Below are 21413 nucleotides of genomic sequence, written 5' to 3'. Positions count from 1 at the left end.
GTGAGTACTAGGTAATGTCATTGTACTGCTTTGCTGTGCTTTACCGCAATTAGGGAAAAAGGACTTCAACCTGCTTTGGTGCCTTTGCTGACTTTTTTTGTTTCCTTCTAGACACAGATAGAGGAATTGAATAATCAGATTACAAAACTTACAGAGAACCTTAAAATAAGTAAAAACAAGGAAGCTTTGTTGTCTGATGAAAGGGATGAGTTAAACCAAGAGTTTCAGAAGAAAGAAAAAGCGCTTGCTAAAATATTGAGGGAAAAAAATGAAATAGAAAAAGAAAATGAAGAACTGAAGAACCGGATTAGGAGGCTAAGTAGTAGCATTCAGGTAGAAGTAACTTTTCAAACTATGTTTGATCTTGGTCAAGTTTCTGTATAGGTGAGCTGGCTGGGGGGAGGAAAGATTTAAGTATCTTACACTTGATTAAAAAATTTATTTTTTCCTCATCAGCTGGGTTACACGTAAGCTGTTAGCTTGTTTCTTTGCCTCAGCTAAAAAATTAAAAATAATAAAAAAAAAACTACATACTTTTTGAAATGTGTTTGAAAGAGTCTGAGTTGAATAACCACTTTCATAGCTTCTTGGAAAAATGGTATTTTGTCTTCTTCCTGGCTCTCCTTATTTCTCCTTTTAGAAGAAAAGTAAGGGATTTACAGAAGAATCATCTTATCTTTTTTTTAAAATTCAGCTACTCACTGCTGATTATTCAGTTCAGAGAAAAATTAAGTTTCAATATTTTAATAATTTAAAAATAATTTTTAAAAGATCATTTAAGTTTTCAACTAATTTTACTAATTTAGAATTAAAATGATTTTTGACTGGAGAAAAACCTCAGTGGTCACTGAACTTGAAGCTGTAAAAACTTGTAATTTTTCAGAGCAAAGCTGATGAACAAAATCTGACAGATGTGCTTCAGAAAAAAATTAAAAAGTTGGAAAATGAACTTGAGAAAAAGCGTGAAGAAACAGAAAAAAAAGGTCTAAGAGAAGACAAGGTATGTGATATTTATATAATGGCTTTGAAAGAGGTCAAAGCTGAGGCCAGAGTTGTTCACCTCTCCCTGTTTCTTCTAAAACCTACCAGCCAAACTTGATCAGAAAAACAGCAGCAACTTCTTATGTTAATCACTCAGATTAATTTATGTTAATGTTAATTTATAAGTTTTTTGCTGGTTTCTTGCTTGTTACTATGTCAGTAACTAATTAGTGGCTGCTCATATGAATTATAAAGTATGCTGGAATATTATAGCATTCTTGTGTAATGAGAGTCAGACGATTGATGTATGATGTGAAATATTCTTCTACAACTGCATGTGTGCTTTCAAATAATTTGAAATGTTTAAATACCTGTTGCTTTGTGTCTAGAGGTATTTTTCTCACACTTGGCATGCATTTTTCCTGTTTTCTAAGATTTTCCTTTCATTCCATCGCTTCATAGCAGTAACTGTTTAGAGCAAAACCAGAAAATAAAGTACAGGGAATAACCAGAGAAGGAAAAATTGCAACTAAAAATAAACAAAGAAAACCCCAAACCAAAGCAAAAATTCCATACAGGAATATTGACTGTGATTTTTCAGTAGCCATTTGTGATTCTATAGGTATGGGTTTTAACCAATGTATAATTTATAGTTATTGAGGTATTAACTCTAAGTAGAGATTCTATTTCTTGTAGGAAAAAAAGCTGTGCAGCAGGGGCAAGCAAGCCCCTGGTGAGTTGTAGAAGACAGATCTGTTGTAAATTGCCATACAAAAACCTACTTTGTCTAAAATCAAATGTGTAATTTGAAGTAAAAGGAGACATTGCACTAGTACCTCTAATTTCATTAAATGCTTAATTTCTTTTTTTGTAAAATGAATATTAAAATCTAAGGAAGAATTTGGTAGGAGCAATCAATTGCATTAGCTTCAAATCACAGCAGTGTATCCAACTGAACCTGCTACTTAACTATGGCAAATAATATATGCCTGCTATGGCTTCCTGCTTTAAACTGATGAATGAAGAAGATATCATTCTTAGTTTTCTAAAGTGTTTGCTTGTTTTGCTGTAAGAGAAGAAATCAAAGGGAAATACTGAATCTATTTATGTTCCTCACAGACCTCCAAGGAGGAGATAATTAGATGGGATGAAGGTAAAAAATGGCAAATCAAAATGGAAGGATTGCGGAACAAACTAAGGGAAAAGGAAAAAGAAGCAGATGCTTTATCCAAACAGTTGAATACATTGAAGGAAATTTATACAAAGTGAGTTGGTTTTAATTGATTCAGCTACAAAATGATGACATCAGGGAAATCCAGATATGTTTGACATACAGTAATTATTGCAGTTTGTTACGTTTATAAAATTGATGGTGAGAATTTGACATTGCTGTTGAGACTAAAAGGATTAGTTACTTTTCAAGAGCAGGTTGCTGACTCTTCTAGTATCCTTTCCCTTGTGGGAAAGGATAGTATACTTTCTCAACTACCCTTATTAGAATAAAGTATCCCAAGATAAAATTAATTTAAGTCCTTTTTTAAGCTTCCTGGTTTAGCATTCTGTGATTCTCATAAAGGAAATAACAGCTTTATGAAGACAGGTTGTTTCTCACAGTGGTGTTATTTAGCTTGGTTGCTAGGACTGGATACTTGCAGTGTTACTGCCGTAATGACAGTTCTAGGATTATGAGTTGGAAGCCTTTTCAGGAAACAACTGTTGTCCATACACTCTGCAGATGTTTACTTCAGTGAAGTAATGGCAAGATTTCACTGATAAAAGATATGGTGGTGATTGTAGCTGTTACTAAACTGTGATTTGAAACTGCTTCAAATTGGCTCTTATTCTTAGCAAGCCTTGCCTGAATTTCACATAGAACAAGGCAACACCAACAACTGGTTTATGATGTGCATGATTCTGACTTAATGTCCATTGGTTTTTTTTGGGCTTTGAGTTGAGATTTTGTTAAGGCTTTACTGTCTGTACAGTAACCGTATTAAATAGAAAAGGGGGTGTGATTCAGTTGGCAGATTAAATCCAAATGTGATTCTTTAAGACAGAAAATATTTTCTACTCAAGAAAGCAGTTTAGCAAATAAGCTTTAAAATGTAAATTTACTGGATGTTGCAGGAGTGAAAAAGAGAAAATTGTGCTGCAGAAGAAACTGAAAACTACTGGTGTCACTGTTGACCGTGTTGTTGGAGTAAGAGCCACAGAAACTGAAAAAGAAGTGGAAGAACTAAGAAAACAGAATCTAGAGTTAGAAAATGAAGTTGCACACTTGAGGTGGGAGACTTTTTAAAAGAATATAAAAAGTGAAAAATCTAAATCAGTAAAAAATATGTGGAATGAGATAGTCTCTAATAAGCAAACTGTAATTCAAGAAGGAAAAAAAGAAACAGGAATTTTAAAATTTCTTCTTGGAGTCCATGATTACCAAACTTAAAAGTATTTGGTGCAGTTATGCATGTTCAGAAAATATGCAGCATTGGTTCATTATTCTAAAAAGCTAAAGAATATGAAAAACATATGGCTTTTATTGTGAAAAATTGTAACTCCAGTTTAGAGTTGGTGAAAGTTACTGGAACTGCTAAGTGCAGTTAGGAAGTGCTTAACCAGTTGTCCACTATCACAGTGTATAATGTACCTGAGTAATAGAAACTGTATACATCTGAAAAGAGTGGATTCCTTTTGCCAAAGCAAGTATCTTCCATTCATTGGGATTAGTTGAAATATGGCCAATGTTGATTCAAAATAACTAGCTTAGAAACAGTGGGAAAGTCCAGTGTAGAAATCCAGAATTTCACAGTGCTTTTACATGAAGGGATGTTTTTCTGAATTAGTAGCCATTTGTTTATTTTGGCTTGATTCGTTTTTTTATGTAGAACACTGCAAGCAATCCCACGAGACTCTGTTGTAGAAGATTTACACTTCAAAAATCAATACCTGCAGGAAAAACTTCATGCATTGCAGAAACAATGTTCAAGAGAGACGTTTTTGAAACCCTCTGTAAGTTAATTATGTAACCATAGTATATAGAATGCTACTTAGGAGAAGTATGTGTTTTCTATTTGGTATTCTATGTCATTTAGCTGGTTTTATTTAAATGACAGTATCCAACAGCAGGATATGATATACTCAACTTTTAGTGGTTGTAAAAAAAACCGAACAAACCAAACACAAAAAACCCCAAAATTTAAAGTTTCTGTGTCCTACAGGTAGAAGATGGAATATTCAGCATCCTAGCATATGTGGAGAAATAAGGAAAATAGCTTTTTAAACATGAGTCTGCAACTGAGAGACTACTTTTATATTACATAATTATTAAAAAATTAATGATGCACAGAGTTTGGGGAAATACTGAGCTTTATTTCAGTTACATTAGGTGTTTTTGTCCCACTTTGATTTTCACAAGGCTGCTTACTTTGCAAATTTTGCATTATTAAGTTTTCTTAATCTTTCAAGAATAGACTTAGCAGTACATTCTACTTTCCTTTATTTCCTGTTTTCTTTTACTGTGTTCTGCTTTCCTTTCATGCTTCACTCTGTCTTCAACCTGACTCAGAGTACATGTGACCAGACTGAACTGACCAAGTCTGTTCCTATCACTGTCAGTAAACAAAAGTATCTAAATTTCCTTCACAAGAAATCAATTTCAAATAGGGCTGAAATTAAACATGAGACTAATAATAGAGTTACCGATGGCAGTGAAACAGATGAGGACACAGACATGCAAGCATGCATCACGCCTAGTGAAGTCCAGGAGGCTGCTGCAGTTGTAAGCAGAGAAGTGTCTCCTGAAGAGCACCCTGAAGATGGTGAGAAATGCAAGGACACAGAGATTTCTAGGGAAGGACTGAAAACCAAAATTATAGCTGAAGCTGGTAAAGAGAACTGTGGTGCAAAAGAAGAAAATATAACCCAGCCTGAAAATGGAAAAGTTAATGAGAAATGTGAAGAAGAAGAGAGGAAGCAAGAAATCTTCAAGCAAGCAAATGTCGATGAAGAAGAATGTCTGGAGGAGCCTGATGCTGACAAAATGAGCTGCAATCAGTCTGATTCAGGGCAGCCTCCTAATCAAGCTAATGACTGTGAAGCAGAGAAAATAAATATGAATAATGAAATGAATCAACACATTGCAGAGAGTAAACAGGAAAATGACCGAAGCTGTACAAAAGGAATTGAAACTACCCCAGAATTTTGTGAAATGCCTGAGGTTTGATACTGTAGTGGCCCTCTAGCATTTCCTCAGTACAAATGATGTAGAAATAGAATTGTTTGATCTTGATAAAGCAGTGCTTTAAGCATGGTCTGCAGGGGTATTGAAGTACTCACCAAGTGGTCCATTCATGATAGCATGCATGTCAGCTTGCAAGTAAGCTGTCAATCCTAAAATTTTGATCCAGACAGTTTTAGGAGCTAATTGATATCTTCCATTCTTTAAAAGACTTATGATATGTTATTATTTACACTAAAAAAACCAACTGCTTTAATGAAGCAAATACTTGATTGCTCTAGTTAGTGATAAAGTAATTAATCAGGTAATTCCCAAATTACATAAATAAAAAACACTGATTATTAAATTATTAAAAGGTTTTACTCTTTACTAGTCAGGCATAATAATTTACTGCATCACTGATTTCAGTTGGCACTATTAAGTATGCAAAGCTGTCTTTGTGTAATTGAAATCACTGTCCTCCATGGATAAAGACTTAAGATTTTGGGAACTAACAGATTCAATGAGAGTTGCATTCTTCTATTTCTGGCTTGCTCTCTGATCCATTTGACATAATTGAAATTTCTTATGATATATGTGCTACTTAAAAAACTATCAGAGTATGCCCTTAAAATCAGGTGCTATTTCCAGGTACAGTGTCACAGCTTACTTCATTCAGTAGCTTCTTTATCTTTTAGTCCTTGAGGTTTACTTCTACAGAATAGTTTGAGAAGTAATTTTAGTTTGATGAAATGTTTACTGATTTATACTGATCAGTAAACTTCCCTTAAAGGTTAAGCAAGTTTAAGAAATGCAGTTGTTAAAATCAAAGCAGATTAGATCAAAACTGTAATAATGCTTTCTTTTTTAATTCCTGTGAAAAATACTAGTTTTCTGTTGCTCTTAATCAGCTACAAATGATAGTTGTATTATATTAGTACATTATCACTTCATAATAATTTTTCCCCTTTTTTCTCAAGACATCAGGAACAGGATCAAGTGATCAGTATAGAAGAGAACAAGAAAAGGAAAACATAAGATTGTCATCTGAAAACATTGAGCTAAGATTCCAACTAGAGCAGGCCAATAAAGATTTGCCAAGACTAAAGGTAACATCTTCTTACTTTAGTCCCCTTTACCCTCACACTGGTCAGGAAATTGCTTAAAAAGAAATGGACATTTTTTCTGTACATACTGTAAAATTTTTATGTTTTTACAGAAGATAAGGTTGAATAGTTGGTTGAAATGGAAAATATCATTGAGATGGAAGATTGCTTTCTCGAAAATTTTTCCAAGTAAAACGACTGCAATTTGTTCACTGGTTTTTCACCTCAATTTGAGATCTAAGGTGTTTATTACTTTTTTTTTTTTTTTTTGGCTTGTAGGACCAAGTAGAGGACTTAAAAGAAATGTGTGAACTTCTCAAAAAAGAGAAAGCAGAAGCTGAACGAAAGCTGAACAGCATTAGAGGGGTGAGCATTTTAACAGCACTTTCACCATAAATAAATGAAAAAAAATGCAAAAGAAATGCTAAGTATTATTGAAGTGAAATCATTTGGAATCAACCAAAGTCAAACATAAATTGTTCTGTTTATTTTATTGACAAAATGCAATAATGAATTAATGACATTAAGTTAACAGGACCATTAGAATAACTATTAAATAGTTGCACTATCATGGTCTTATTTAGTCATTTGGATTAGTTACCTTCAGAAGCATATTTGTACAATAAATAGCAGTTACAACCATAATAATGACAATTATATTCATGTATTTATGTAAATGATTTGATGCAGATGTAGAAAGGGTAAGTTACTATTAGTGAAGGTCTTTGTTTGTTGTACTGTGGAAGGTGACACAGCTAAATTTTACCTTAGCTACTGTCAACTACCTTAATAGAACAGTATTTCCAAAGCTACAAGGAAAAAAGTACTCAGCAGTGTGTCTAGTGCAGCTCACTTATCAAATGACTTGTGTGACCTTCTAGAGAAAGACAAACTCATAAAAGCTCCTAAGTGACTTTGTAACTCTTTGGAGCTTAGTATGCAAGGAGAATTGGGTTCTGCTTCTGCATACCTGGAAAAAATCAGATATTTTTCATTTTTTTACTCATGCTTTGCATGGACTGCTTGTGTACCTGTCTCTCTTATGCAGCATTCTTGGACAAGAAAATTCAGTTTAGACAACTGTTTCACTCAAAGGTTCTGAGGAGAAAGCAAATTCTAAATCTTTCTCCATTCACAGGCAGCAAGATATGACAGGTTTTTCTTTAACTCTGCTGTGTATCAACACAAATGTCCTAGTCCCTCCAATTATTTTAAAGAAAAATAAATACTTTTTAATAATGAAATTTGGTCGCTATATACCTTTATGTAGAAGTCCAGGGAGTAAAATCCTCCCCATTTTCCTTATGAGATACCTTATGGCCCCAGAACTAGAATCAGCAGCATCTTTAAATTATGATTGCTGAGGAAATTGCTACAAAGAGGATAAGAAAATAAATGGATTTGAAGACTAAACAGATTTTTTAAACTCATTATTAATGTAGTAAAAAGAGAAAAATAGAGAAATTACAATATTTTCCCCCACATTTATTTATTTATCATTTTGCAAGAAGAATATATTTCTTTGTAAAGGGAGATCTATTTATGCTTTAATATGTAGTCACTTTAATTATATTATATAGTCACTTCTTAATATATAATCACTTCTTCTGTTGCTTTAAGTCAGCAGAGGAAGGGTTGCTAAAAAGGGGCCCTCTTTTCTTCCCTCAAGCTTCCAGCCCAGCATTTTTCCCCAATGCCCATAACAGCAATTGCATGGTCTGTTGGATTGGGGAATTTTTCTACAAGAAAAGCTAAATAAATTAAGTAGTTCTTTGATTTATTTTCCTAATGTTTCAGTTTAACTCATAAGTACAGCAGATTTTGAGACTTAACTGCAGGCCTTTAGGGGAACGTAGAAAACGAAGGAGTTGCTTTGTTGACTTGGGGAATTAATAAAACATTAGATGTTTTGGAGAGGTAAGTATGCTAGAAATTCTAGGGTTCAAATCATACCAAAATAAAGCATACTTTTTTCCTATAATATGAATTGCAATGGGAAGATAAGCAATAAAGTAAGATTTGGAGTATCTCAGAACATTAAGATGAACTATTTGCTCACTTTTACTTTTTTTCTTCCCCCTTCTGTAGGGTGGTAGAAGTGGAAAGACAGTCCCAGAACTGGAAAAAACAATTGGCTTGATGAAAAAGGTTGTAGAGAGAGTCCAAAGAGAAAATGAAGAACTGAAAAAAGCTCCAGCTGTGGTTTCTAATGAGAAATTACTTGGTCTTGAGCAGGAAAATGAGAGGCTAAAGGTACAGATTTATCTCCAGTAATGATATTTAGGTAACAGTTTATATGCAAGTTAGTAACAAAATGGAATAGCAAGCCTGTTGATACTGACTGGCACAAAACTGTTATGAAATATATAGAACAGAAAGGCAAAACTTCATTTTAGCAAAATATACTGCACAGTTTAAGGTACTTTGTACCTTCAGGATATATTTAACTTTGTGATAAAATGTTCACTGTGCTAAGTAGCTGAACTATGCTGTGCTTTAAAAATGGAAATCTGAAATCTACTAAGCGATGTAAATGTGTTTTAACAAATGGTTTGATCTTTAGTCTGAAATGGAAAAAACAAAACTTGATCTGGAGGGGCAGCTGAATGCACGTTGTGAATCTAAAACCAAAGGAATGGAAAAACTCATTACTGAAAATGAGAGACTGCGTAAAGAACTGAAAAAGGTATGATCATTTTAATGCATCCCTTTATTTCCACTAGGTACTGGTTATGGTAAGTATATGGTTTTTATTTTTTTCATGGTTGATATAACACTGATATTGCTATGACAGTTTTATTTAAATAAATGTGGAGAGGAGATATCCAAGGACCAGCCCAAGACCAAATCTGGAAGTTGTGCTAGTAGTCTTGGCTGCAGTTTTCCTCTACAGCAGCACTGACCCTCTCTCACTGTTGTTTGAGATGCTTCCTGTGAGGTTAAGTATTCCATAAAGCTTTGCTTTTATTGAATAACAGGAAGCTGACAGTATAGAGAAGCTACGAATAGAGAAGAATAACTTGGAGATATTAAATGGGAAGTTAAATGTTCAGCTGGAGGAAACCATTAAGAAGCTAAATTTGGCTGAGAGCCAATTTGATGGAGCTGACAGCAGAAACTGGAAGTCCATTGTAACAAGGTAGGAATTGAGAATGTAATAAGAGGACAGAAAAATGATACAATTAAGAGAAATAAACAACTTGTGTCCTGAGTAAGGATGGCAGAGAGCAAGTTTTGGTAAGAAATACTTAGTCCTGGGCTCCTGCATGACTTTAGAGTGAAGTAAGTTGATGTGTTGCAAAGTACTCTTTAATGAACAGAAAATGGAAGGTATCTACAAAAATCAGAACCTCTGACAGTAAACTTGGTAGGGTATAAAATCAGATGGACAGGAGAGAGACTTGTCTAATTTCATTTTAGGTCAGATCATTGTTGATGTCCCAGATTTTACTGCCTTCCTGGTCTGGCACTCCCACAGGATCCCTTGGAGGGTCTAGTGCTACTCTGACATATTGCTGAGCCATTTGTTCATTGAGACTTCAAAAAGCCATTTGGTTGTTTTTAACCTTCCCCTGAACTATCCAGTGAGGTAAAATGTCTCTAAGGCCAGATGACAACCATAATTTGTCTAAGGAAGGAGGGCAAAACCGACTGCAGGACTGGATGGAAGTAGCTAATGGCTGCAGCAGAGAGGATATGAGCATGCAGTGAAGATCATAGGCTCTTAACAGCTGGCATATTGGCACAGCAATATTCATACATTTATTCTTTTTGTTCTTCACCTCTTTTGAAAAACATTTCTACTTGGTTCTATTTAGATACATAATTATGTACAGGTACAAAATATGTGGTCATGTTTAATTGTACTTCCCTATTTCAGCTCATGTGAATAAAGCCTTCTATTTGCATTTACTTTAACATGAATTTAAAGTAATTTAATAACATAATGACCTTACTAGCCTAGAGAAGCTGCTTGGGGAACTTTAACATGCAATCCACCTCACCAGCACATCTACCAATGCATATACATGATAACAGTAAGTGTTTCTTAGGGCAGACAAAGGGGTGTCATCCCAGTGACCCTTCAGAAGACTGGCAGGTAGCAAGGTGTTGGACACTGTATTGCTATCTGAAAATCCAGATGGATTCAGATGGGGGACTGGGCTATGTGACCTCTAGAGGTACCTTACAACATTTCAAATTCTACACAAACCTTTTTGTAGCCTTGTAAAGCTCAAAGCAAAATGGAATCTTCCTCAGATTGCTCTTCCTTCAGGGTAAACAACTTACTGCAGAATAGTTTTGGCCTTGGAGTCTTCATCTTCTCCATCTGTATTAGCCCTTTTCTCAGTATATTTTCCATAAATTACTAAATCATTAAAAAAATACTTTCAAAGGTATAACACTGAAGTAAGATCCAGCTAGTGTACATACTGCACCAGTATGTACACTTTTAGCAGCAGGTGTTTGGGGTTTATGTGCAGTAGCATCAAAAGATTCCTGTCCCCTTTTAATAAAGTGTAGGCATAAAAAGAGAACTACGGAAGTGTAATATCTAGAAAAGCCTTTATTTATTCAAGGATTAAAGATGTGTTTCTCATGATGCTTCTTTCAGCAAACTGTATTTATAAGGCCAGTGGTTATTTCAAGGCCAATGCCCCAAACATATTTTAGGGTGTATTTTACAGCATTTGTTCTCTTAAAGATATTTTAAGCTCTGTTTCTGCATAAGTATAAACTTTTGCTCTTATTTTTTCTAAATGAAAATACTGCCAGAATGCAGGAAACTAAGTTGAAGGAAATGGAAATAGATATTGCTAAAAAAACCCAAAGCATTGCTAACCTTAAACGGCTGCTTCAGGAAGCAACAGAACGTGAACACAGTGCTGATAAAAATCTACAAGATCTAAAACAACAAGTGAGTAAAAGCTAGATAACTCTGAAAGTAGAATGCTTAATTTATCTTTGTAATGTCTGTAGTGGCAGAATACTTGTTTTTTTTTCCAATCTTTTACTTTTTAGGTTTTATTCAGTCATAGGTGCTAATTTACATATTTTAGCCAATTAATAAGGTTTACCACATATTATCAATATATATTCTTGACTTGCAGTCTGAGGAAAACAATTATTTTTCTGTGTTCTTCTGTAGGGTTTTTTACTGTAGTTTCAGTGATCACATGAAATCCTGTAGACAGATGCTTCAAAAGGTCTTACAGTCTTTTTTACAAGCTTGTTCTGCAGTGAGCTTGCTGCAGAGATTTCCCTATTCCCTTGTTTGGTTTTTCTGGTGGTGGGCAGGAGTGTATTGAATTCGCTATCCCAAACAGGCTCCTCATTTCTGTTTTCAGTCTGACCTCTTATGTGCAGTCTCCAGTAGTCTTACAAGTACTGTTGTACATGTGGAAGAGTTAATGAATTTTTAACTCAGGCAAAGATGTATCATGTTTTGGATTTAAGTACAGAGGTGCAGTCCTAGAATTGTGCTAAATCTTCTCATTTATTTACATGCAGATGATTTTCTTCCCCAGGCACTTGGTACTGACCCTTCTCAGTGTAAGGTATCAAATATAAAACTTCCAATTTGGGAAGTCATATATATATATTACCTAAGGAAGTAGATGTGTTCAATAAATAGAACTTGGAATTGATTCCTGTAAAACAATTACTTTGTTAGTTTTCCCATTTTTCCTTTTCTAACAATAGTGTTATTAACATGAAGTATATACCAGCAGCAGATTTAACACAGAGATAGAAGTCTTTCATTTTGTTATATTACTCTGGGAGCAACACACAGTTTCTTTCATGTCTCAAGTACTGATGAAGGGATGAGATCAAAGTTAACTACATTTCAAAAACCTGAACCTGATGGTGTAAAAAAAACCAAAACAAATCTTTACCATGTTAGGTAGTAACAGAACAAAAACCTATCATTGCTAGTAGCCTCATGCGAGTTCCTGAACTGTCACTGCATTTATTACCTGTATTTAATCACTTATTTAAACTGTTGTGCTCCTGCGTCTTTACCAGGCATCTCTTTCAGAGGCTCCCTCCCTCTCTGGTCAGGGACCTCTTCTATCTTAACTGCAGGTCACCCCTAGTCAGTGTACTATCCTTGGGATTGTCATTGCAAATCACAGGGTTTTCATACATTCTTTCAAAATGAACTGGGACTACCATGTGCAAATAAGCACACGTGTAATATTTTTAAAGCATTTAAATTATTTAGGCATATGAATTCCTTATGCACATGTATACAGTATGCTGGTGTAGCTATGTATCCAACTTTCCTTGTAAGTCTAAATTCTAAACATAATATTTCTTCACCCTTCATGAAATATGAACTAACTTTGGAAAGACTGCCAAGAATGAGCTTTGTGTGTAGAAAATGTACAGGAACAATTTATTTTTTTCTGATAGCTTAATGTTTGATTACATCCTTTTTATTATTTTCGTTCTTTTTTAATCTTATATTCAAGAGAACTCTATGTGAACTCCATTGCCATGGATATTGATTTACAAGAATAAAACTTCCTTAATTTTTCTTTTAAGATTGAGCATCTTAAACATCTTCCTGAAGGTGCAGGGACAGAGCAAAACATCATGAAGGAGCTTCAGCTTTTAAGGTAATGAACTTCTAAACTAACGAAACACCTCAGCCAACATACAGGAAATAAGAAGATCGGGAAATTGCTACTGCAATTTTTAGTTAAATATTTTTATGTTTTAAAATATTTTGCTAATGAAAACAATCTATTTTTTTTTATATTCCAGATTAACTAATAATCAATTAGAGAAAGAAAAAGCAGAATTAGTGCATCTGATGCAGGCTTATAAGAATGAAAGACACACCTCTACAAGTGAAGGTCCTGCAGCTGGTAATAATTTTCAATACCTTAAAATAATGATCTTCTTGTATTTAGGGTCTGAAACTACTTAACATGTGTGTGCAAAGTGATAATAAATCTACAGAATTATTTGAAGTAGATTAATACTGAAGTAGCGTAAACTCAAGCAGATTAAGGTCTTGGATTTTTGAGTACATATACAAGCTTTTTGAGGAGAATTTTCAGTAGAAATCTTGATAATCAATTATTTTGAGCAACAGGCTGTAAACTTTGTATGATTTTCCCCGGGTTATTTGTTTGGTGATCTCAACTGGTTTTATTTACCTGTTTCAGTTTTCAGGAGATGCAGAATTATTGAAACAAGATTATTTCATAAAAAATATTTATTTTTTGCAGGACATAATGAAAGTATGGAGAATAAAATTGACAAACTACTGAAAGAAATGGATGACCTCCAGTCACAACTGCAGGCTTCAGAGCTCGAAAAACAGAAATTAAAGGTGAGCTGCAAGGATCATCCTAGGCAAGATAACAAGCACAACTATGGTTAGCTAGAAAGAGCTGTTTAATAGCTGAATTAATATTTAATGACAAAGTCAATTCTTAAACATTGTTTACAAAGCCTATTTTGTTTTTATGAAGGTAGTGTTTATGGGTAGTTTTTTGCTTCTAGCCAAGATTGTTATTCTCTTATCATATATCATTTTATGCCCCCAAGACAAAGGTAAAAAAGGGTGTTGTGTGGTATTAACAAAGTTCTGAATAAAGGTGATACTCCTTCATTCTTTTCAATAGGAAGAGACAAAAGAGCTGAGAAGAGAACTAGAAACCTATAATCCTTCCTTTTTTGAAGAACTTGAGGATCTAAAATATAACTACAAAGAAGAAGTAAAAAAAAATGTTATCTTGGAAGAGAGATTGAAGCAGCTTTGTGAAGAGTTTGGCATTCAGGATAGTCCAGGCAATGTTTCTGTTGATTAGGGTAGTGGTCAGTATCCTCATCATTGGTACAAAAAATAAAATTGTCTGTGTTTAGCTTGGAATTATACAAGTCTCTTAAAGTTATGTTAGTTTGCACACACCCAAGAGGGCAGAATTGGACTATTCAACAGTTCATTGTCAGTATTTATATACAAAAGTCAAAATAGAAGCGAGTTTTACCTCTCCCAGCTCTTGTGCAATATTATATTTTAATTAAGAACAGTTAATTTGGGTAATGAGGTGTCAGGTGAAATTGAAACTAGGCTTCTCTTAAAAGTCAATAAACATTTAAACTGTCACCATAGGAAGTATACTAAGTCCCAGATCAGTAACATTATGTAATTTGCTCTTGTTGTCTTGTGCAACCATAATGTTTAACTCTGAACTCAGGGTGAATGTGCTGGATGTCTGTTCTTATTATTCCTGGTTATTTTTACCTAAATATTAAAAAATCCAAGAACAAAGAACTGAAAATGAAGCTATAGTATCTCAGCCAAACCACTAGTATTTTTGTACATAATTGATTTTTCATTTTGCTTATTTTATATTGCTGGATGTATACTTTTATAGCAGAGATGAAATAAAGCCAACTCAAATGATCATTCAGTCTCACCTTTATTATTTATATACCTTATCTTAATATGCCCGTGATAAGTTTCTTTATTGAAACACAATTCCCATTTACAACTACTAAGCCAAGTCATGTTTCTCTCTACTTACTAGACTCTCCAAAATAAAACTATTTTCTATTATTGACTCTTTTTGTCCCAAAATAGTGCAAGTGCCTGTAAGAAACAGGTTAACTGGGTTTTTAAATAATAGCATAATGCTGCAGATGTACAGTTAACTGATACCAGGAATTTTTCCCCCATAAGAAACAGTTACAGCTTCAAAAAAAATTGTCAGATTTTAGGACTAATTCTGGTCCCAAGTGAAATATATCTTTTTATTGTTAAGAAGCTTTATGCTAAGTCTCAAATCTACATACAACAGTGTCAAAATAATTACATTTGTAGAAGCACAACCAACATAACTTTTCCAGTTGATCGCATTCATTAGTAAAGCTTTTAGGACCAGCCAGTGTTAGAAAACATACTTCCTTACACTTACTGCTAACAGTTTCCAGGAATGTGTTCAAAAGTTAGGGATTTTTTATAAAACAAACATGCTGGAAGCTAGATCTCTGCTCTAGCTGTCATATCTCTGTTATTTAGTCATTTAGGATAAACTTCAAATGATACAGTAGTACCTGGGCTGTTGCCAAAGCTAGAAGAGTATTCATGAAGAATTCTGTGAGAGACACAAGTAAGAGGAATGCAGAACATACAACAATTAGCTTAAAAGCAAAGAATAATTTCAAGCATCAAACTTGATATCTTTGAGTCTGTCAAATTTCTGTCCATCCAACATTGAAAAATGGTGAAACAAACTCTTTGGTTCAAAGTCATAGTCACATTTAGTTCCATTAAAAGAAATTACAACAGGCTGAGAATTCAGGTACGTCTCTGCAAGTGGCCAAGGTAAACCAAGATGATGGCGATGGAGCTAAAAGAAAAGGAAAGAAGATCAGTTTAGCCATTTTGATAGAGTAGTGCAAAAATTCCCAGCTTGGGAAGTGTGTAGGTATCTGTGGATTCCAGGATCCTCTGCATCAGGGCACTTAAAACCATGAATAAGTTCTCTCTATAACATGAACAACAACAAAGTGCAAAAGGCAAACCAGAACCAAGGTGCCCTCCACAGTTTCAGAAATAATACAAACCTGCTAATTAATCAGAAATCACATTCTTATTAATAATAGTTGTTCTATTAGTCAACATAACAAGAATTGAATTTTTAAATAGAGGAATTAAGCTTAAAAACTAATGATTTCTATACCAAGAGGCAAGAAAATATGTTCTCAAGTTGGGAATGAAAAAGTTCAATATGTTATGTTGCCATTGTAGTGATTCAGTGGCTTTACTAATTGTACTGTCATCTCATTTGTTGGAGAACATTTACTATTAAGGAATTTGGAGAAAAAGAAGAAAAATGAATACAGTACATCACATTTTATGAATTCTTACAGCTTTCCACATGTTCACCCACATACTTACCTTGATTAAACACCCATCATTGCAGTGCCACACAATTCCTTCAACTTTACCCTCTGTACAGCTTTCAAACCAAGACAGTATGTCATTTTGCTTCAAGGCAGGTGGATTCTTTATTTCAAAAGCTCCATGCGGGACCAGAAGATGTACAGGGTGTTTCTTGCTTCCCAATCCTACATTTAAAGAAACAAATACCTTCCTCCTAGTTAAAAGTGTTTCCTGACTTTTTTTATTGCGGACATCTTAAAAGCACTCCGTAAAGGTAAACTTCTATTAGATACTACAATATTGTCCTGCCTTTAACAGAACAGTTAATTAAATGTTCAAGTACCAAATTCAGCTGTCTCTCCTCACATTTTAATTTATATTTATTAAAACCTCATCCTCCTTTGTATAAAATAAACATGACACAGATTTATACAGTTGTCTATTTTCCATTGTGGTCACCTCCTCAGTCACCATACAGCTACCAGCAAAATCCTTCATACTTTAGATCACAATCAATGGCACACACACCTTAGTTCCAGAAAATGTGGCATATCTTCTCATGAACACCTAAAACTGGGCTGTTAACAACTGCATTGCCTTTTCCTGTTAACATAACTCTTCACTTAAGAACACAGCTGTTAGAACTTTTGGTTGCAATTCTTGTATGTACTGAGGAAATGCTTAGGACCAGGTAGGACTATTTTTCCCCTCTATCCTGGCAAGTTATCTTAACAGCAAAGCACAAAAGTTAGAGCTCACTTGTGCTCATATGTAATTGGTTTCTCACTATAAGGCCTTTAAAGGAAGAAGCCACAACTGAAATTTAGCCTAAATTACATTTCCTTAAAAAAAATCCTATTTCTTGATTTAAAAGTTGCAACTTTAGGGACTCCAAAAAATGGCTGAATAAAGTTTTCTACTTCAATTCATCAAAAGAGTATGCAAAAAAGTGAAGGCTCCAAGAAACAAACTTAAAAAATTCTACTAGTATTTTAACAGTAATATTTACAACAGTTTTTCCAGTCAAAGTATTTTTTAAAAGACAACAGCAATGCATTTTTATAGTAACTGAGGTTAATAGATATAACTAGTCCCATGACAACTCCGCTTTCTAAGGTTGAGTATTTTTGGGTGAGAGTTCCTCCAGCCAGCCCTTTCTCTCTTTTCTAATAAAGTTGATATTGGAAAACTCTTTTAAAAAACTAACACAAAGAAAATGCATTGATTTCACTCAAAAATACCACTTAAGAAAAAAGCATTTAAGAACAGTCCATATAAACTTACCATATGGATTTGCATTGATATTAGTTCCAATAAGCTCCAATGTTTGTTCTAGAATTTCTGATAATGGCACGGGACTGATTTCCAGAAGCCCTGGGTCAGCATGGTGTTTCAATACCAGTGCTACTCCAGCCTCATAATTTACAACAGATGAGTGCCAGCAATACTGCTTACTGTTCTTCTCTACAGGCACCCAACCTATGAGAAAACACATTTTACCAAAATATCTGAAGTTATTAAATGCATACTAGAAACCATTACAGGCATTATAAAAAAACCCTACGGTTAACTACAAACAGAAAGAGTAAAAACTGCTGTATGTTAGAAGAATGCAAATGTGACAATTATGCCTTCAGCTGAAGGCCTGTAAGTTTGTACAGCAAACTGCAATTATCTCCATGTGTCAGAAGAACAAAGCCTTTCTGGATAGTGAATGAATGACGTTCCAATTTTATTTTTTCTGAATATGTTAACTACTATTTTTAACCTTGGAATTAATTCTAATTTACTTCAGACATTCACACACACCTTTCCCCAGTTTTACCTGTGCTGCATCATAGGTACCTGGCATATGTCCATTTTCATCAGGCAAAGGATTGCCATTAGAGAACTCTATGTCCTTCGCTGGAATCCAGGTATCTGGAACAGGCTTGAAATCCTCTTCAATATTCCAAACAAATTCTAGACATATAAATGCAATACTCTGTTTTTGGTAAACCATTAACCAACTTTGCTTTAGTAGTCATTCAATGCAATTATCAAAATACAATTTATTTAAACCTTGTTTGTTACAGACAGTAGTCCCAGTTACTTTGTACTAACACCAACATCTGTCACACTCAAGTGGTTTACCATTAGGATAGTTTAAAGATGCACTTAGTCTTTAAGAAGTTAAAAGTTCAAAAATTAGGATTAAAAATGTAGCTACCTATTCCAGTTTAAAGCTCTTCAATGTAAAGGGTGATGTCAAAAAAACTGGAGCAGGATAACTGATTATTTGTTAGCCTAGTTGTTTTTCTAACTGGATAACTTACATTGTCCAAAAGAAGGAAAGAAATCTTCACTAACCTTTGCAATCTTCCAATGAATACAAGAATCGTTTAAACCTTTTTTCACCTTGTTTGGAGGGTTTTCGATCCAACCTGGCCCACAGGTAGGGCTGTCCTAGGAGATTCCAAAGACAAAACCAGCACTTTACTGAGCTGACCATACCCTGCAGAGTACTGAAATCAACTACATAACAGGCACGATAGAAATTCCCATTTGCCACTAGAGAAATTTTATAAGCAAAGCCATGAACTATTTAAATTCAAAGTACACTGTGTGAATTTCCAAATCTATTTTGGATTCTGTGTACAGTCCTGCCTAGCATAATACAGAAGGTGAAGGCATGAGCCCCTGAGTGAGTCAATGAACCACAGTCTTCTCATTTCCTCCCAACCTCTGTACTTCTATAAATCTTCCCCAAGGAAAGTAGGCACTCTATTATACATGACCCAGTTTGCAAGGAAGACTTACTAATGGGAAGTTAAAAAGCTGGAATAGTTCCTGGATATTCATATTCACTTAAATCATACTTGAGATATTTTAGAGAACAAATGCTAGATAGAACAACTTTAGAAACACCTTCTAAGTCTATGGTAACTATGGTAACATCACTTTGTGGTGAAGATGCTTAATGACACTTGAATTCACAACAGCTGTAAATAAATCATACAAAAAAAGGGAGAACTAAGAAAAACGAGTTCTAGTCAGCATGAGAAATCTACAAATGGATCTTCCTTATTACCTTTATACGTTGTTACATAACAGCAGGTTCCATCCACCTTTTCAGTAGGAACTGCATTGTGTACATCTGCCTCTAATGCCTTTCCAGTAATAGTGTCAGTTGCCAAAACTTTAAATGGCTGAAAAGAAGACAAGTGGCTATGTTACTGCCTTGCTCTCGTACAGATCCTTGCTCCTTTTACAGCTGGCCTCTATAAATCCAGCTCTTGAAGTATTACACATTATAGGGCTGATTTCTAATAATTTCTTCAAAACTTGATAGTTTGCAAAGTTCTCTAAGACAGAAGAACTAGGGCAATCTGTTTGTAAAGTCTCTCCCTCTTTCCCATTCTTGATTATTATTTAGAGATGATTTTGCTGTCCACTTTAAACAGGGCATATAAACTACAAGGGTTCCCATCCAGCATAGCAGCATTTTGAGATTCATCTTCCTGCATTAGGGTTGCAATAGGAATTCCTCCTGACTAGCTCTCCCCAGCTTTCAGTTTGGAGATGAAAGACAATAACCACCATATTAGTGCAATACACAGAGCAGGTGTGCTTTTGCAAGGTAGCAAAAGCATCCTGTATTAAACACTTAGTATCAGCAATGCCAGTTAAACATTTTCGCACTTCAAAAGAGCAAAGAAATACAGGATCTGTGGATCTTAAACAGCCAACTAGTACAAATTTCTAGAACTTCTGTACAGCTTCTCTAACAGTTTCACTGCAAACATGCAGTCAGTGATGTCTGGATTCAAATCTTTTTCTCTGTAATTATCATACCCCCCTCTTCTCTCCCCAGTCAGCTTTGTCTTTTAATCTGAACTCGCTCTGCTAGCAAAACACAAAGCAAGTCCTTGTCTTGCAAAAGTCTTGAAACAGAATGGGGAATTCATAAAATGAGAACCTGTGTTACATGACATAATTGTTTCATATTATACGATGTTTAACCATAACTAACAGCATATATGAAGATTACATTAAAAATTTCAGGGTAGTGACAAAACATTCCCATTGGCTTTACCACCAGTACCACCCCCTTTCTTCCCTACCAGTCATAACCACGTTTTATTCTTGCCTGAACTTTAAAAAAACAAAACAAATCAAAGCAACAACAAGAAGTACAAAAATCCCCAAGACAAAACCAGCCAAACAAAAATAGCACATGCCAGTTCCAAATCTATTACCCTGTTAGGTTTTTCTGTGCAAACAATCACCAGTGTAGGAAGGTACCCTTATATTACCATTATTGAGATGGTTTAACTCTAAGTCGAACAATTATGCTACTGTTGTTTTGAAAACCATTTCAGCTCTTTCATCCAGAAGCCAATCACCAAGGGGAGAAGGTCACCCACAGCTGCATTCAATCTCACCACAGAGCTGCTACTAAAATCAGGGAACACAAGCTGGAGGTCTGCAGCTAGACAGGTGAGTGTGCCACCCCAATCTGTCAACATCTCACAGCCTCATTTTTCTTCCTGAGGAATGCTCACAGGCGGCAATGACAGGACGGCTTCACACAGGCTCCCCGTGCGGCCATGCTGGAGTGGCCTTCACTTAGTAAAAGCAAACACAGCATCAGGGTGAACACCTGTATGTACTTGCCAGGAAAAGCGTGGGGCTGACATCACACGGCACTCAGACGGGCCTTCTTCTCTGCATTTCAGCTGCAGACCCCTATACAAGCCTATCCCATGAGATTCCCTTAAATCTGCAGCCGACCTTCTCGCCACTCGGCCGTGCCTGGGGGTCCGTGCTGTTCCAAGCCGCGGCCCAGAGGTTTCCCCTGGGCTCGGGCATGGGCCCAGCCCCATCTGCCTGCCCCCCGTCCTCCCGTCCCGGTGCTGCCCCAGCCACCTGTCGCTCCCGCTTGGCCGAAGGCTCGTCCTTCACCTCGGTGACGAACAGACACGGCACCTTGCGCTGCACCGCGCCCCGCCGCCTCATGGCCCCGGCCGGCCACCCGCGCCCGCCACCGCCGTGCCTGCGTCTGTGCCCGCCTCGCCGCGCTGCGCCACGGGAAATGGAGTCCGCCGCGGCCTCCGCCGGGGCGCTGCTGCTGCGCGGGGCGGGGCCGCCTCCCGTCTAACATCAGGCCCGGCGGCGCCATGGCTCCGATCGCCCGGCCCGGCCCGGGCAGCTGCGCTTTCTCCAG

At 35.7% G+C, this 21413-nt stretch overlaps 2 protein-coding genes across 3 annotated transcripts in view; one reads left to right on the top strand and one right to left on the bottom strand.

Annotated features, from left to right (window-relative positions):
* Positions 1 to 14728, top strand: part of CEP290 (centrosomal protein 290) — a 47510-nt gene extending 32782 nt beyond the window's left edge. Inside the window, exons 40-54 of one of the 2 annotated variants that reach the window (XM_030237782.2) lie at positions 112 to 333; positions 884 to 1000; positions 2101 to 2246; positions 3109 to 3264; positions 3864 to 3987; positions 6175 to 6303; positions 6580 to 6666; positions 8389 to 8553; positions 8864 to 8986; positions 9279 to 9439; positions 11077 to 11218; positions 12850 to 12923; positions 13072 to 13175; positions 13542 to 13645; positions 13941 to 14728. In XM_030237782.2, coding sequence (XP_030093642.2) covers positions 112 to 333; positions 884 to 1000; positions 2101 to 2246; positions 3109 to 3264; positions 3864 to 3987; positions 6175 to 6303; positions 6580 to 6666; positions 8389 to 8553; positions 8864 to 8986; positions 9279 to 9439; positions 11077 to 11218; positions 12850 to 12923; positions 13072 to 13175; positions 13542 to 13645; positions 13941 to 14126 — 2040 coding nt within the window. In that variant the 3' untranslated portion in view covers positions 14127 to 14728. Of the gene's footprint in view, positions 1 to 111; positions 334 to 883; positions 1001 to 2100; positions 2247 to 3108; positions 3265 to 3863; positions 3988 to 6174; positions 6304 to 6579; positions 6667 to 8388; positions 8554 to 8863; positions 8987 to 9278; positions 9440 to 11076; positions 11219 to 12776; positions 12924 to 13071; positions 13176 to 13541; positions 13646 to 13940 lie in introns of those variants that run through there. The other variant, XM_050983775.1, reaches the window with a different exon arrangement.
* Positions 14723 to 21258, bottom strand: C1AH12orf29 (chromosome 1A C12orf29 homolog). Its single transcript, XM_009086687.4, has 7 exons — positions 21116 to 21258; positions 19278 to 19395; positions 18557 to 18652; positions 18053 to 18169; positions 17492 to 17686; positions 16223 to 16392; positions 14723 to 15671 (listed from the first exon to the last, which is right to left on the bottom strand). Exons 1-7 carry the CDS (start codon positions 21203 to 21205, stop codon positions 15483 to 15485), a joined length of 975 nt encoding a protein of 324 aa, XP_009084935.1. The 5' UTR covers positions 21206 to 21258; the 3' UTR covers positions 14723 to 15482.
* Positions 21259 to 21413: the final 155 nt, after the last annotated feature.

The sequence above is a fragment of the Serinus canaria genome, chromosome 1A (assembly GCF_022539315.1).
Source record: "Serinus canaria isolate serCan28SL12 chromosome 1A, serCan2020, whole genome shotgun sequence".
Taxonomy (NCBI): domain Eukaryota; kingdom Metazoa; phylum Chordata; class Aves; order Passeriformes; family Fringillidae; genus Serinus; species Serinus canaria.
The sequence above is the reverse complement of the archived record's forward strand: the minus strand, read 5'-3'. Positions and strand labels throughout refer to the sequence as shown.

Excerpts from the sequence above, each read along its gene's own strand:
- C1AH12orf29 (XM_009086687.4), bottom strand. The coding sequence starts at position 21,205 with ATGAGGCGGCGGGGCGCGGTGCAGCGCAAGGTGCCGTGTCTGTTCGTC. Across the intron at positions 18,653-19,277 it reads TTATGTAACAACGTATAAAG|GACAGCCCTACCTGTGGGCC; the intron begins GTAATAAGGAAG and ends GGAATCTCCTAG. Across the intron at positions 15,672-16,222 it reads ATGATGGGTGTTTAATCAAG|CTCCATCGCCATCATCTTGG; the intron begins GTAAGTATGTGG and ends CTTTTCTTTTAG.